Below are 14,617 nucleotides of genomic sequence, written 5' to 3' on the forward strand. Positions count from 1 at the left end.
TCTAATCATTGTTGCACTCGAACACTCTGAATCATTGTTGCACTAGTTGCATTGTTTCATTCGTCCTCTCTTTCAATCGTCTCGAGCGGTCGTTCTCTCTCCAAACTAACTTTATTCTCAAAATGTTGAGTTTAATGTCGACACGTCGAGATTAAAGTAGATATGATATTTCAACTTTATTCTCAAAATGTCGAGTTTAATGTCGACATAGCGACTTTAAAGTCGACACGTCGAGATTAAAGTCGACATTACATTTCAACTTTATTCTCGAAATGTCGAGTTTAATGTCGACATGTCGACTTTAAAGTCAACATGTCGAGTTTAATCTCGCCATGGCAAAAATATTTTTTTTCTTCATGTGTGGCCCTAATACTCCGTCGTAGGTTGAGCACAGCGGAAGGTGTTAGAATGGCAAAAGAAAGCACTCAGCTTTTTTTACAGATGTTACAAAACAAAATGTCCTTTTAACACCAAAGATACGACAAAAAGGCAAATATTATTTTTGCATTACAAAAAAGACATGACAAACACATTGACTGGTGTCACAAACATCGTTGAGATTACTAAAATGTATAAAATGTTAGGCTACATTTTTAATTTCAAATAAAAAACATGTTACAAAAACAAAATGACAACAAATTACAAAAAGTAGCTTATATGTAAGATAAATACTATATATATATATATATATATAGCCTATAAATACTGTCTTGAAATCAATATATTAGCCTGTATTTTTCAACTTGTGACAGAAAATGCTACCAAAACATTTGTCAGTATGTCACTTAATGCAGACTCAGATGCCAGTGTGTTTTCTACTCTCTCCCCTTTGTTCTTGGTTTTTTAAGTCACTGGCCAGTCTCTAGCTCTAAGATTTCCATTAAATATCTAAAATAACTCAGACACTATCTGTTTGTGGTTGTTTTCCCTGAATACGTGTGCCTGGTTTATAGAGTGATAGACAGAAGCTCATCAGTGCAGAGAAGGCCATGATTGTACTGCTGAATCTTGTTACAGAGCCGTTGCTTGGCGGGGTTCTCCGCGTAACTCTCGGACGGGCCACTGACCACTCCTGAAGTCGCAACAGAGATAATGAACTCAGTTAGCACACAAAGTAAATACAGTTAATGATGCATGTGATCCAACTTATACAGGTTGTAAAGTATCACAATGTTAAGTCTGTTAGGAAAGGATAGGGCTATGAAGACTTAACCTTGCCACACATGTAGGCTACACTTACCTTGCTGCAGAAATGCCCACAAATGAGTAAAAAAATACTGAATTGGGCTGTATTTTCTGTGTTTATGTTTAAGACATTTAAAGCGATGGTTCGGAGTGATTTCACCCTAGGGTCCTTTGCACCATGACCCCGAGCCAAACACCCTCCCAGAACCTTTTTTCCCTTGGTCGAACCCTGGTCGAGTAGCGCTATCAAAAACTAATGACGTTCTGCAGTCGTGATGGAACCAACTTTTATCTCGTAAATTACCCCACTAATAATGCCCTGAATGGTACAAAACTTCTGCAGTAGTACAACTACGACCTTTAGTCCAATAACGAGGCATTAGAAAGTTTGTAAGTGCACCAGGAGTTTATTTAAATAAGACTTGCCTGATTATCTGCTACTATACCGCTGCATCGACGTTTCTTCCGTGATTTGGGAAAAGCCTGTAAAAGTCCTGGCAGGAAGCATGCATAAGGATGTAGATCCAGGAATGCACTAATATTTTGTTCGTAGTCCAGTTTGCAACAATTATTAGTTATTACTAAGTTGTAAACACTTGACTTATACCAAAAAACTTTGATGTAATCGCTTCCTGCAAGGACTTTTACAGGCTTTTCCCAAATCACGGAAGAAACGTTGACGCAGCGGTATAGTAGCAGATAATCAGGCAAGTCTTATTTAAATAATGTTTGGCTCGGGGTCATGGTGCAAAGAACCCTAGGGTAAAATTACTCCGAACCATCGCTTTAATGCTGTGTTCAGTGCTGAAAGGATTTATGATACTGCACATGGCAGAATAGTACATGGAAGTAGTCTGCACTTTAGTTCAACTAGTAGCTAAAACAGACAAACACTTGACTGGTCTGACCTGACTGGTCTTCATGGTGTCCGCACATGACCCACTGGTGGTGTGTGTGGGGTATGTGTGTGTGTCTGTGTCTGTGTGTCTGAGTGAGTGTGTGTGTGTCTGAGTGTGTGTGTGTGTGTGGATGATGTTGAGACATTGTGTTGTGTTGATGTAAGTGTGTTATGATAGGATGGGAGCACCAGTGCTAGAGTTGTATGTGTGTGTGTGTGGGGGGGGGGGGGGGGGGGCATGTGTGTGGATATTGAGACCTGCCTTGAGAGAGATACAAGGGGAGGGGGGTGACGCCGTTGGCCCTGCAGTCCTCGCACTCCTGAACGTCTGTATCCGGTGTGCAGCTGCATTGCACCGGCCAGCTGCCATACAGGTCCAGCACCGGCTCGCCTCCACCGTCCGACTGCAGCGTGTGTGCAGACAGACATGCAGACGCGGTCGCAGACGCGTCGATCGTCTCGTATTTGTCCGAACCTTCTGCCCAAGGTTGCTGCTGCTGCTGCTGTTGTCGTCGGCCGCCACCATTGTGGTCCATGCAGCCCAGGAACGTGACCTCTGATTGGCTGCACTCGCATGGATGCGATGGCGCAGACAGAGCCGCGGAGTCTTGGAGGACGGAGGCCGAGTCGGGCGGGGCGCACTCCAGGACGCACGACGGCAGGCTGGACGTCTCGTCGTCGTTCTCCGCGGGCATGCTGGGAGAGTGGGTGGGCGCGGGGTGACCGCTGTGCTGCGGGAGGGCCATGCCATCGTCCAGCGTATGTGGCTGATCCTCAGGGGGGCAGGGGAGAGGTAGAAGCTGGCTCAGAGTCTGTAGCACCTGTGGAGCGGGCGGGGAGCTTTGATTATGGACCCTTTCAACAAGGTAAACAAAAACAATGCTTGAACATTCTATTTGGGCCCCAATCTACTTCCTCTGCATTAAGATAACATATGGAATGTTAAAAAGGAAGTCTTGTGGGGCCAACTATGATGCTGATAATGAAAATTCCATGAAAGGGTCCATACTGCCTAGCTTTTTACATTTGTTATGTGTTTATTATTTTACTGTGTACAATTTCTATGGAAGCTTTATACCCCAAATTGTTTTAATATTTTCGTCAATATCACCTTGGTGATGTGAACATATTTTTTTAACACTCTTGAGCAACTGAATGTAATATGATGGCAATTGAACTAAAGAAGTGGTACACACACACACACACACACACACACACACACAAAAACACATAAAGACAACCGAAACCATCCTCATTAACATTACCATATCCATTGTAGGCCTATTGCGGGCCTTGCTGGAGCTGCAGTCCATCCCCAGCCGGAGGAGAGAGAGAGCCAGCGCGTGGGGCCAGCGGCCCGCCCTAGAGTCCAGCAGCCTGAGGCAGGCGTCCACACCACCCCCCTCCTCAGCCGTATCATCCAGCACGTTCCTCTGCAGCAGGGCACAGCAAAGGCGTCAGACATCAGGAGTGGCGGTGCTACACATGTGTGTGTTTGTGCGTTTGTGGGTGTTTTCAGATGTGTTTGTATGTGTCTCTGTGTGCGCATGTGCTATTGTCTGTTTTCTGTGTGTGTGTGTGTGTGTGTGTGTGTGTGTGTGTGTGTGTGTGTGTGTGTGTTTACAGGAATCAGTACAGTCTGTTTTGTTATGACATCACTAGAGATCTGAGATATCTGATCACCACAGAAGTAATGGCAGGAAAGGCTGCTTCCTTTTTGTATGTGGGAACATCTACATCAGCAGCAGTACTCACCAGGAGTCGGTGTTTTGGTTTGTCCTGCATAACCTGCTGTCCTGTCAGTATCTCCAGCACCACCTACAGAGGAAACATCCGCCCAAAAAAAAATTCAAGAAGTTAACAGAGATAACGACAGCACCATTACATCTGAGGGGGCTCTTAACAAAGAGAAATGATTGAGTCATGTGGTCACAGTGAGCTTTAACCCAACACGGTGTCTTTGAATGCTGCTTTCAATATCTGAGGTATTTCATTCATATTATAAACGTTATGGTAGCTTCACTATTACAAGAGCGAAGTGCTAGCTACACCTCAGTCATCGGTCACCCTCAGTGTAGTATGAGTGGCCAGTGAGCCCACACTCTTTATCTCCAGCATGTGCTGACCTTATTGTACCTTCTACATTTGTGACTCAAGGGTGAATCGATAACCGTAAACTGAATGAATGTATTTGATGCATTAACAGCAGAATTTTGTATGTATATTTGCCATGTTACCATCCCATTTTAGACATCCCTTTCATTACTCAGAAAATCGAAAAGAAGATAGGCTACTGCATATAACTCAGTGACATCAACCCTGTATCACTAAATAAACACTAAGTACATGTTTAACCATCTGTCTAACCCAAATGCATCACTTTTTTCTCAACTTTTAACTAAGTGCTATCTCTTGCTAATGTGTAGTATACCCAAGGAGAATAAAAGGGTTTCTGTGTCAAAATAAAAGCCAGTGTACACCCACCATCCCAAAGCTGTATACATCCAGCTTGACAGACAGCTTCCCATCTCTGATGTATTCCTCTGGAAGATACTCCAAGTTTTGGATACTGGTCTTCATGGTGATAGTGCAGCTGTGATTAACTGAATGCGGTCTGAGGCGTGCCATTCCAAAGTCGGTTAGTTTGGGCTGAAGGCATTCATCTAGAAGGATATTGGCACTGCACACACACACAGACACACACACACACGACTTATACATAAAACAGATACAGCTTTAAATATTTTACATAGACCTTGATTAAAGAGCCTGAGTTTGCACATGCTGCAAGAACAGTTAATGTTCTCTAATTGAGATGGGCAGACAAATGCTTTTTCTCTTAAGCCCTAAAAGGAAAGCACTTCTGTGATCAAAGGAACCCCACCCATATGTGGCAGCAGTGAAGTGAAAATCAAGTCACATCCGCAGTATGACCACCATGACCTAAATACTATACTGAAATGTGTTTAAACAAAACTTAAACCAGAAATGATACACAGCGTCATGAAAGCACAAAGAGACACCCTTAAGCATGACAGCAAAAAGCACTACTGGCACCATGATGTCAAGAACATCTTATCTCCCTTTAATTTCCGGGAAACATTAGAACTTATACAACATTTTAACAGTGCCTCATGAACTTGAAACAGCCCTGGCCCAAGAATAACATGCAAAACCCCTCACAAATCCCCTAGAGCGCCATCAACTATCTCTAAAATATCTAGCAGTTACATCCTAGAGGGGCTGTGTGTGTGTGTGTGTGTTAAAATGTTTGCAAATGATATAGAAATAGGAACAGAATGTAAATTGGCATGGTGTCTAACACGCCTTTGCTCTGTGTCACCCTGGTATCTGCTAAAGTTAACAGGCCAGCCAGAGCCAAACTCTGATATCAATGTGTACTTCACGTAGTGTCACTGTATCAAATACAATGCAAGTCAATGGAAGAGTACCATCACAAATGAAATGGTGAGTTCAAGACAACTCGAATCCTACAGAATTCTACACATAATCCATTTAACCCAGAACTCAGAACCTAGAACCTAGCAGTACTTGCTCAAGAAAAATGCTAAAGTAATTTCCCCTCAATAACCTCTGCCTCCATCTGGGTCCCCTCGTGAGCAGCATGGTGGTAGTAGTAGGCTAGTTGGTGTACCTGCTAATGTTGGCACAGATGACAGCACATGGTTGCGTGCTGTGCAGGTGGTGAACAGCCTTCGCCGCACCTTTAATGATGTCCAGGCGCTCCTGCCAGGAGAGAGCTTTCCCAGCATCCTAAGGAAAAAATCAGATAGACATGAGATAGCCCCGCCCACTATGTTTCATTCATGCATCGATAGCAGCTCTCTCGATGTTTGTTAAGTGTACAGATTCAGAGTAAGTCTCTATCTTTCATTTTTAGACAAATGATGAAACTGCAACTATAAAAAGCAGAAGAGAAGCTGAGAAAACACACACACACACACACACACACGTGAAGATCCCTTGTTACAGGGAATCCAAAATAAGAAGTGACAAACAGGAACATTAATACACTGTAGATCCAGATCCTTACAAGGATGAGTTGAGAAACCTCAAATGTACTCATATGTGCACTTATGAGAACACATTTACACACCCATGTTAAAATTGACTAAATGATGTAGTGCTATTTTAATTAAGATCAATTTCCAAAAGAGATTTTATTTCTCTTTTTAGTCAACTTTAACATGGGTGTGTAAATGTATTCTCACAACTGCATGATATAAGGTATTATGTAATAAGGACACTCCGATGTGTTACAGATGAAATCCCTATACTGTACTTCTCTTTAGACTCTCAGGCCTAACACTATACTACCATCAAGAAGTCACAGAGACACTCCCATGGATTTCCACAATGATGAAATACACACATGTACGGACTCATTCAAGGACAACAGCAGCCCGCTCCAACTTTCAGTAAGATATGACGCTTACATTAAATTAGCTCAGATCCGTGAGGCAGAAAGGTTGAAGCTCCAGTTTTGCTCAAACATTTTAGACACATAAATAATCTTATCCATTCATTTAATAATTTAAATACAATTTGCACAAGCACAGACAGTTAAACAGACACCAGTTTACTATGACTAATATATTACAACATCAGTCAAGCATCAGCCAATTCTGCCTTACGTAACAAGTATTTGCCTTTGCCTCCAACCTACTTTTGGGACAGAAATCATTAGTCACACTACAGTACTTGACATGGCTATGACTCATTGTACCTGATTGTGTAGTTTTTTGTGGAGGGAACCATTGGGGAGGAAAGGGTAAACCAGGAAATAGCGATCCCCATCAGAAAAACAGCCACACAACTCCAGGATGTTAGGATGCCGGTAGCTGAGAGAGATTGGATCAGAGTTTGTCATGTGAGTGAAAGATCGAGAAACATTTGAGGTGGTTATCACCTTGTGGTTTTGCGGTTCCTTTGTACAGTATAGACGATTTACCCCAAAAAAGTTGTGCAAGTGAGAAAATGAGAGAAAACACACACAACCAACAATGATGCAATCAAGTAACTACTAGACGGTAGATTAGACACAGAGTAGGTAGCAACAGTAAATAGGATTTTCATACAAAGTCATGTGCAAGTCACACTAGAACATACTCATGGACATAAATAGCACACATTACAGTGAATGGCATAAGTTCACAGTGAACGCAGTATTTCAGTACTACTTTTATGTCATCTCTCTGATTTTTTCTTTTTAATAGAAAGGTAAATCTGAAATATCTAAAAAAAACATGAGCGGTTTTAAGGAAAGCCTCTATTTAAAAAAAACATGTCCCAGAATCATTTCATAATCTCCAAGAGACAGTTTTCTGTCCAAGGATATTAGGCCCAAGCACAATCCCACAAGAGTCTGCTTTGGGACAGCCGTGGCCTACTGGTTAGCGCTTCAGACTTTGCCGGTTTGAACCCTGACTAGTATGAACGGCTGAAGTGTCCTTGAGCAAGGCACCTAACCCCTCACTGCTCCCCGAGCGCAGCTCACTGCGTCGGGATTAGTGTGTGCTTCACACTGTGTGCTGAGTGTGTTTCAGTAATTCACGGATTGGGATAAATGCAAGACCAAATTTCCCTCACAGTATATCTATAGTATACTATATTGCTTTCAATGAGGGCTAGAGCAATAACTGCAGCATGACTCAGGATGTTGCCGCGTACTGTATGTACTGAATTCAGTGGCTCCATAACAACACATAATCAAAGATAAAAGGGAATATTGTCATTGTTATCTTGAGGCAAATTGGAAGGATTGAGATCTGCATGAGTGAAATTAATTCATTCATAACAGGACTTTTGACTTTCTCTTCCCTCAATCAAGAAATTCACACACCACTGAAATAATGATATGATGTAATGATGATAACATCATGGAGCAGCGTAGCTTTCTTTAAAGAAGGAAAATCAACACAGCTCCAACTCTAAAATTCAGGCTAGAACCGTAGTAAATTCTGTGTGATTGCCCCTTGTTGTTTTGCGCTACTCCTGTTTTTTCGTCATTTTTTATTTTAAACTCTCTCATGGAACATGACAAAAACACAGCTGTGGGCGACTGTGGTTTACCAGACTCAATCCGACTCTCAAATAAATCTGATTCACACCCACCCACATCAAAAAGCCTTGCAGAAGTAATTTTGACATATCTGATCAAACCTGATTAGGGTGACAGTCGGAAGTCACAGGCCCCATGTGACCTACACGTTGCTATGTCGATGACACATTAGAGCCACTCAAATAAAGGTCCACTATTTTTTTCCCTTCATGTATTGACAAGTATTTGCTATTGCTTGAGTTGAATAGTGTTTTTGATCTATACTTGTAGGTGAAGTATTTGCTAGTGTTCTTGATCTATACTCACAGGTGAAGAATCTCCATCTCTTTGCGAAACTTCTCCCAGAGCACCTGCCACGATGTGTTCTGCACCTGTACAACATCAAGGTAAAAACTAATCATAAGTTCAGGCTCCTACATATCCTAGGATCTGTTATATAGCAACAGTCCGAAAAAGGTCCAGGTGAGTCTGTGGTAAAATAGACTACAGTATTAGCCTACATAATGCAATCACAAACACAAAATCGACAAAATGCAAATAAATACCCACAGCTGCAAAATTGTAGACCATACCTGTTTAAAAACTTTAACAGCGAAGGTTTCATTTCCCTTTATCCCTCGATAGACATCCGAGAAGGCACCACCGCCTATTCTCCTATCTTGATGAAAATTCCCAGTTCCCTCTAAGATGTCTGCAAATGAGACCTTCAGCATGGCTCCATTACCTGCAGGTAATGAAAATGAAAACTCAATTTCCCAGAAATCCACTAACCAAAGGAAATGTGGCATGACATGAGGTAATTCCTGAAATCCGCTGGCAAGGCAAGTGCCAATGTTGGTCCTTACCACAAAAAAGTCTGCCAGGAAATATTTTTTGTAAACCCCTCTAAAACTAGTCAACCTGACTAGGGCTGGGCGATATATCGGTATTACGACTACGACCGATATATTTTTGAAAACGATATGTAGTTGAGACAATATCGTAATACCGGTATTATGTCAAATAATGGGCCATTTTATCAAAGCCACTTGCTCTTCTGTGTTCAGACCATTCAGATAGCCGCAGCTCTGCTCAACTGCGCCCCTTGCGTGTGCACGTTCTCCCTCGCAGCACTACAAACTTTCAAACATGACGGACACCGAGTCAGATTTTGTTTACCTTGATCAGAGGTTAGTGCTGATGCCTATTCCGTCTGCACATCAACGGCTAGACCGAGAATTCTCGTTGTGAAATCAAAATTCCACTGGAGCTCCAAGCGGTTTTGTACACGCAGATTTAAGTTACAACACTGTTTAGCTGCTACAGCTCTTCGACTCACGGTAAAATGTCATTTTTGGTACATAGCCTAGCTAATTTAAATACACTGATGAATGCTTGCGTTTAGCGACAGTAGCAGATCTAAAGTCCTCAGGGAGACAACCTAAATGCTGATTTTATTAAGAGGATATGCACGCGACTCGCGAGCAGTTAGGGCATCATTTTTTATGATTCCTGAAACCCCATTCAATCGTGCATAGGGATTTTTCTTACTAACCGGAACATGCAAAAATGAACGCATACAAAACGACGGTAGCGTCTATCACACTCTTGATGAGTGACTCAGTTACGTTGTTTAAGTAGCCTAATTTTTTAAAACTTTTTTTGTTGTTGATAGCAACATGTCTAGGCCATCATAGTCTACATTTGCTTGTCATCTAGGCCCTATCAAACCCTTGCAGGTAAAAAAACTGCATTGTGTGACAAAACTGCAGGTTTTTTCAATATTGTTGTGCCCAAAATAGCCTATTGCATTGTGCAGTACAATGTAGGCCTGCGTTGTCAGTCAGGGTCAACTTTTGTTCTTTTGTTATTTGCGCAGCTTTATCAGAGCAACTGTAGCCTATGCCTATTGTAGGCCTATGTTATTGTTTACACTTTTTTGCACAGCTCTGTTAGAGCAGTCTGAAATTAATATAATTAAAACTGGCTGTGTTGTCATAATTGTTGTGTTGAGTGAATATATGAAGCACTTCGCTCTTTCTGTTTGAAATATCAATATCGTATCGATATCGTATATCGCCAATCAGCCCCAAAATATCGGGATATCAGTTTTGGTCCATATCGCCCAGCCCTAAACCTGACTCATCAATGAGAGGATGCAATGTTTAGACTGACACATTTGTCTTTTATTGCCCATTCTTTTCTTGTGTGTGTGTGTGTGTGTGTGTGTGTGTGTGTGTGTGTGTGTGTGTGTGTGCCCCGATTCTCCATACCTGCTGTAATAATGGCAACTGAACTTGAATCGTAGGACAGGTTTTCAGTGTGACAATTCGATGTTTTTGGCTGAAAAGAACACACACACACACACACACACACAGGAGTTAATTATGTAAAGCATTTCATATATCAACAGCTAAGATGTTTGACATCATTGTTAAGAGTCCCAGCATTTAAAATATACCTTGTGGACTTCAAGGGATGGTGGAGGTGGCTTTGGGAGATTACTTGAATTGTGACCTGAAACCACAATGTGCACAATATGTTACAATGGTTTCTCTTACAACATTGCTCTCAGGTATATGGTATGGCAGCTTACTGTTTCTATCAAAAAATCAACAGTGTCGGTTAGGCAGCAAATACTACAGAGGAAAGTAACTGGTTGTTTACAAAAAAAAGAGGAAGTACACTTCAAAGGAAGGGGGAGGGAGGGGGATGTGTGTCTTGCAGCCACTATTGTCATTAAAGGGAACCATCTGCGCCAAACTGAACATGTTGGACACCATAGCATTACGTTATAACAAGCCTGTGTCTGTGTGTTTGTGTCATCGCAACATGTGTAGTGTAGTAGAAAAAGGCCACACCTGTAGACTGGAAGAGGCTGAGCGCTCTCCAGTGCCCCATGTCCTCCAGTACCCGGAGGAGGTCCCCGACCGTCTTGTTCTGTTGCGCCCAGGACCAGAGCAGTTCCTGGGTAGGACTCTTTCCCGCAGCCTCTCTCATTTCTGTGCATCGCACATCCAGCCAGGTGGGCGAGATCCGCGCAGCTGTCAGCAATGTTGACAGGTTAATTTTACTAAAGTTCGACATCGATATCATGATTGTGTTAGATAGATGGTCAAACGAGTAAATAACGGGACACTTAGACTAGGATATAATTCGAGATGCGCAATGGTGAATTGGAGGCGGTGGGAAACCCAAGGCGGCATAACAGCTATTAAGAAAAATGATCCACGAACAGAACAAATAGCCTATAGGCTAATTCTGAAATGCTGTGTGGTTTGACATTTTCAGTTCTCCTCTTTGTCAGCAGCATGCGTAGGCTACATAGACATGCCAATTACTTGAACATATCACTTACCCAAACCTTTCCACCCAAGAGTACCAATTCCGCTGTCCATAATTTTACAGAACGTCTCGATCTGAGCAGGGGGAATGTCAAATAGAAGCATCGAGGGATCCGCTTGTCCTGCCATCCTGATATAGCCTATTACTGGGAAAACGTTTCCCCACCTTCTAACTTCTGTGGTCGTTCTTCACATAAGTTTTTCAGCGAGTCGGCTACGTGTGTAGCCTACAGTAGTAACCAATTTCGGAATTGCCCAAACCCCGCCCACATATGTATGCTGTCATTTGCCTCTAAAGCCCTCCTTACACTGACAGACTTTGGAAAGATTTGCAAAGATTTGGAAAAGATTTTTGAAAGACTACAGTCTCAGACCCTCTCACATCTAAAGACAAGTAAAAGAGTTTTAAGTCACAGACTATGATTTTGTAATGACTGGGGATCTTGCAAGGTCACTATTTACAAGACTGCAACTAGATTCCTTTAAATTATTACCCATCGTGCAATAGATATCAACAGGAACTGAAATGATATCCTACTAAATTCAAAGCCATATTTTCGTGTTTCTGCAGCATTGTTTCATGCGTGACATCCCTAACCGATATAGAGTTGTTCCTACACGTGGAAGAGCCGACTAAATATGTATAAGAAATGACAAATATTATAAGAATAACAAATAATCATATAGGCTACAGCTGTCGCCTACTTTGCCCCTTCCTGTTTGGTGTTGAAGAGAGGTCACTATTGGTTTTTATAGTTCACGTCAGTATTTGCATGAGCCACGACTAGAAAGACTTGCGATAATATCAAACATGTTTAATATTGTCGTAACGGCAAAACTAGAAAAGGACTGACTCTGACTGACTTAAAACCGCTAAGATTGGCACCTTACACTAAACGATCGATCTAGTTGACGGGAGCGCGCCGCGATTCCAGTACAACTCCCATGATTTCTGTCCGACTTTGGAAATTTAGTCGCCGACTGTGAAAACAGACCAAAATCGTACAATGTAAGGCCGCCATAAGCCGTCCTTTCAGTTGTGCATTCATATAGCAAGGGGCTTTAAAGAGAAACAGTATTGGCCATTTCTGTTTTTGCTTCTTTTTCGCTGGCTCTGTCATGATGAATGTCTGAGAAACTCCATCGCTACCTTGTTCTAGTCGGTGCCTGCCGTGTATGTGTATTTAAATGCAGTAAAGCAATTCGTTACACTCGTTATAGGCTAGCCTAGGCTACTTCCTGACACTGAGGCCGTTGGCCCGGCGCCGGCCCAAAGTTGCAAGGGTGTTTTTTTCCGCTGCACTGACTCCAATGACTCCGAAGCTGTTAAGTTTAGGTAAATTAAGCTTTAAAAACCTGCATATTAAGCTAAAAAAATCAGAGGCTAGGCCTATTTGCTTCAACCATTCAATAAACCAGGTGATTCAACTCCTCAGACAGGTAGATGAGCTAATTTGTAAAATCGCCTGTGTTAAGTGCACAGATAGAACCAATACATGGTAGGACTTCTACACCTCTGAAGAGAGGTGGTGTCTAGAAGGGATACAGGTTAGGGTTAGGATTAGGGTTAGGTTACTTCCTGTCCTGATACTGTTTATTTCTATGGAGATTTCACTGGAGATTTCACTATCTGTTACGTGACTTCCGTTGTTAGCTGTATCCCATCTAGCCACAACCCTGAAGAGATGGTGGTCCAACGGCGGACCACACGCCATGCGGCGGCATAGGCCTGGCCTACCACCAGCGGTCTGCTTGCTGCCAATCTGATTTTGCTATCTGGGTGGTTACAGCATGTGATTCGGCTGCGCAGTAGGAAACCTTGAAACCGCGCACTTTGGGTGATAATCTAATCAATAAACCAAAAGCGATTATAGGCCTATAATTGCATTCGTGAGTCAAACAGACTACCCCACTAATTCTGTAGTAGGAATAGTGAATATGAATGGAATAAGTAGCCTGCAGTAATAAGAACTATGAACTGCAATTGTATATCCTTTCCACATGATGGCACTAGAGTTGTTCCTACGGATCCGAGTAGCCATTCAAAGATAACCTGAAAGAAAAGAGTCGCCTATCAAATCATAAAAATTAGGTGCGCTGACTCGCTCCATGAATAGCAGTCTGCAACAGATACTTCAGAATGTGTGCTCCTAGTCAGTGAACTACCAATAAAAAAGCAAACACTAAATGGAAGGAAGATGTAAGCCCAAATACTTCTAGATCGAGCACAACCTCACAGCATGATTTCATCAGACATTAAGGATAATGTCTAGGTACGGACCGACCTTTCAAAAACCTGATAGAATCGCCTTATTCGCAAGCAGGTGTGAGACTGCAGCATTCTAGGCAGTGCAGTTATATTTGAACAGTCAACTGCAATCAAGCCTGCTCCTGCGAGAAATAGGCTAGTGACTTACCTGAGAATAGGCTAATTTTCATTTGAAACAGAAACATTTTAATGCCACTATAACGATTAGATAGCAACACACACAGTTGTCCAATTAAAATATTTATTAGCTGAGAAAACGAGAGCAGGGACACAGACACAGACCTACACACGGAGCATGTCAAGTACACACACACGCTACACATACAGGGGTGGACGCAGCCCCCCCCCCCCCCCCCCCCACACACACACACACACACACACACACACACACACACAAAGAGGATCACACACGAGGGAGAACTAAAAGGGAAACATGTTAGGCTACAATAAAGACGCTAACATTACACTCAAAACTAAGGAGAAATACAGACATAAACCCCACATGTTCGCTCCCGCATCCCAGCATGCCCTGCGTGGGAGAACGCTATGCAATCTTGTGCACCGACGTTACACTATATTCACATTCATCGTAGACTTAGATTTACTAGCCCCACAGTTTTTCATTGAAGAGCAGTCATAGATGTATATATCTATGAAGAGCAGTGAGCTTCAAATGTAGGCCTACCATTTTCTTTCCCACTTTCAATTGACTAAATTGTGTGCTCATTTTGGTATGTAATAGTCTGCTTGTTTTAGTAAATGGGTACACTAATCTTTAAAATCTTAGTGCAATTTAGTAAAATAATAACACAATTTAGTAAAATAATCCCACAATTTATTTATTGTAAAATGACTTTAAC

General features: G+C 42.2%; 1 protein-coding gene across 1 annotated transcript; it reads right to left on the bottom strand.

Annotated features, from left to right (window-relative positions):
* Positions 1-478: 478 nt before the first annotated feature.
* On the bottom strand, positions 479-11,885 carry irak3 (interleukin-1 receptor-associated kinase 3). Its single transcript, XM_076303216.1, has 13 exons — positions 11,503-11,885; positions 11,006-11,188; positions 10,606-10,661; positions 10,418-10,487; positions 8,738-8,889; positions 8,472-8,536; positions 6,831-6,945; positions 5,739-5,857; positions 4,568-4,763; positions 3,839-3,901; positions 3,349-3,516; positions 2,346-2,904; positions 479-1,072 (listed from the first exon to the last, which is right to left on the bottom strand). The coding sequence occupies exons 1-13, from the start codon at positions 11,615-11,617 to the stop codon at positions 948-950; spliced, it is 1,986 nt and encodes a 661-aa protein (XP_076159331.1). The 5' UTR covers positions 11,618-11,885; the 3' UTR covers positions 479-947.
* Between the last annotated feature and the right edge of the window lie 2,732 nt (positions 11,886-14,617).

Source organism: Alosa pseudoharengus, unplaced genomic scaffold (assembly GCF_046254945.1).
Source record: "Alosa pseudoharengus isolate Yale_2024_CS ecotype anadromous, Long Island Sound unplaced genomic scaffold, YU_APseudo_1.1 YU_APseudo_1.1_scf_24, whole genome shotgun sequence".
Lineage (NCBI taxonomy): Eukaryota > Metazoa > Chordata > Actinopteri > Clupeiformes > Clupeidae > Alosa > Alosa pseudoharengus.

Excerpts from the sequence above, each read along its gene's own strand:
- irak3 (XM_076303216.1), bottom strand. The coding sequence starts at position 11,617 with ATGGCAGGACAAGCGGATCCCTCGATGCTTCTATTTGACATTCCCCCT. Across the intron at positions 10,488-10,605 it reads CATCCCTTGAAGTCCACAAG|CCAAAAACATCGAATTGTCA; the intron begins GTATATTTTAAA and ends TGTTCTTTTCAG. Across the intron at positions 8,537-8,737 it reads CTGTTAAAGTTTTTAAACAG|GTGCAGAACACATCGTGGCA; the intron begins GTATGGTCTACA and ends GATGTTGTACAG.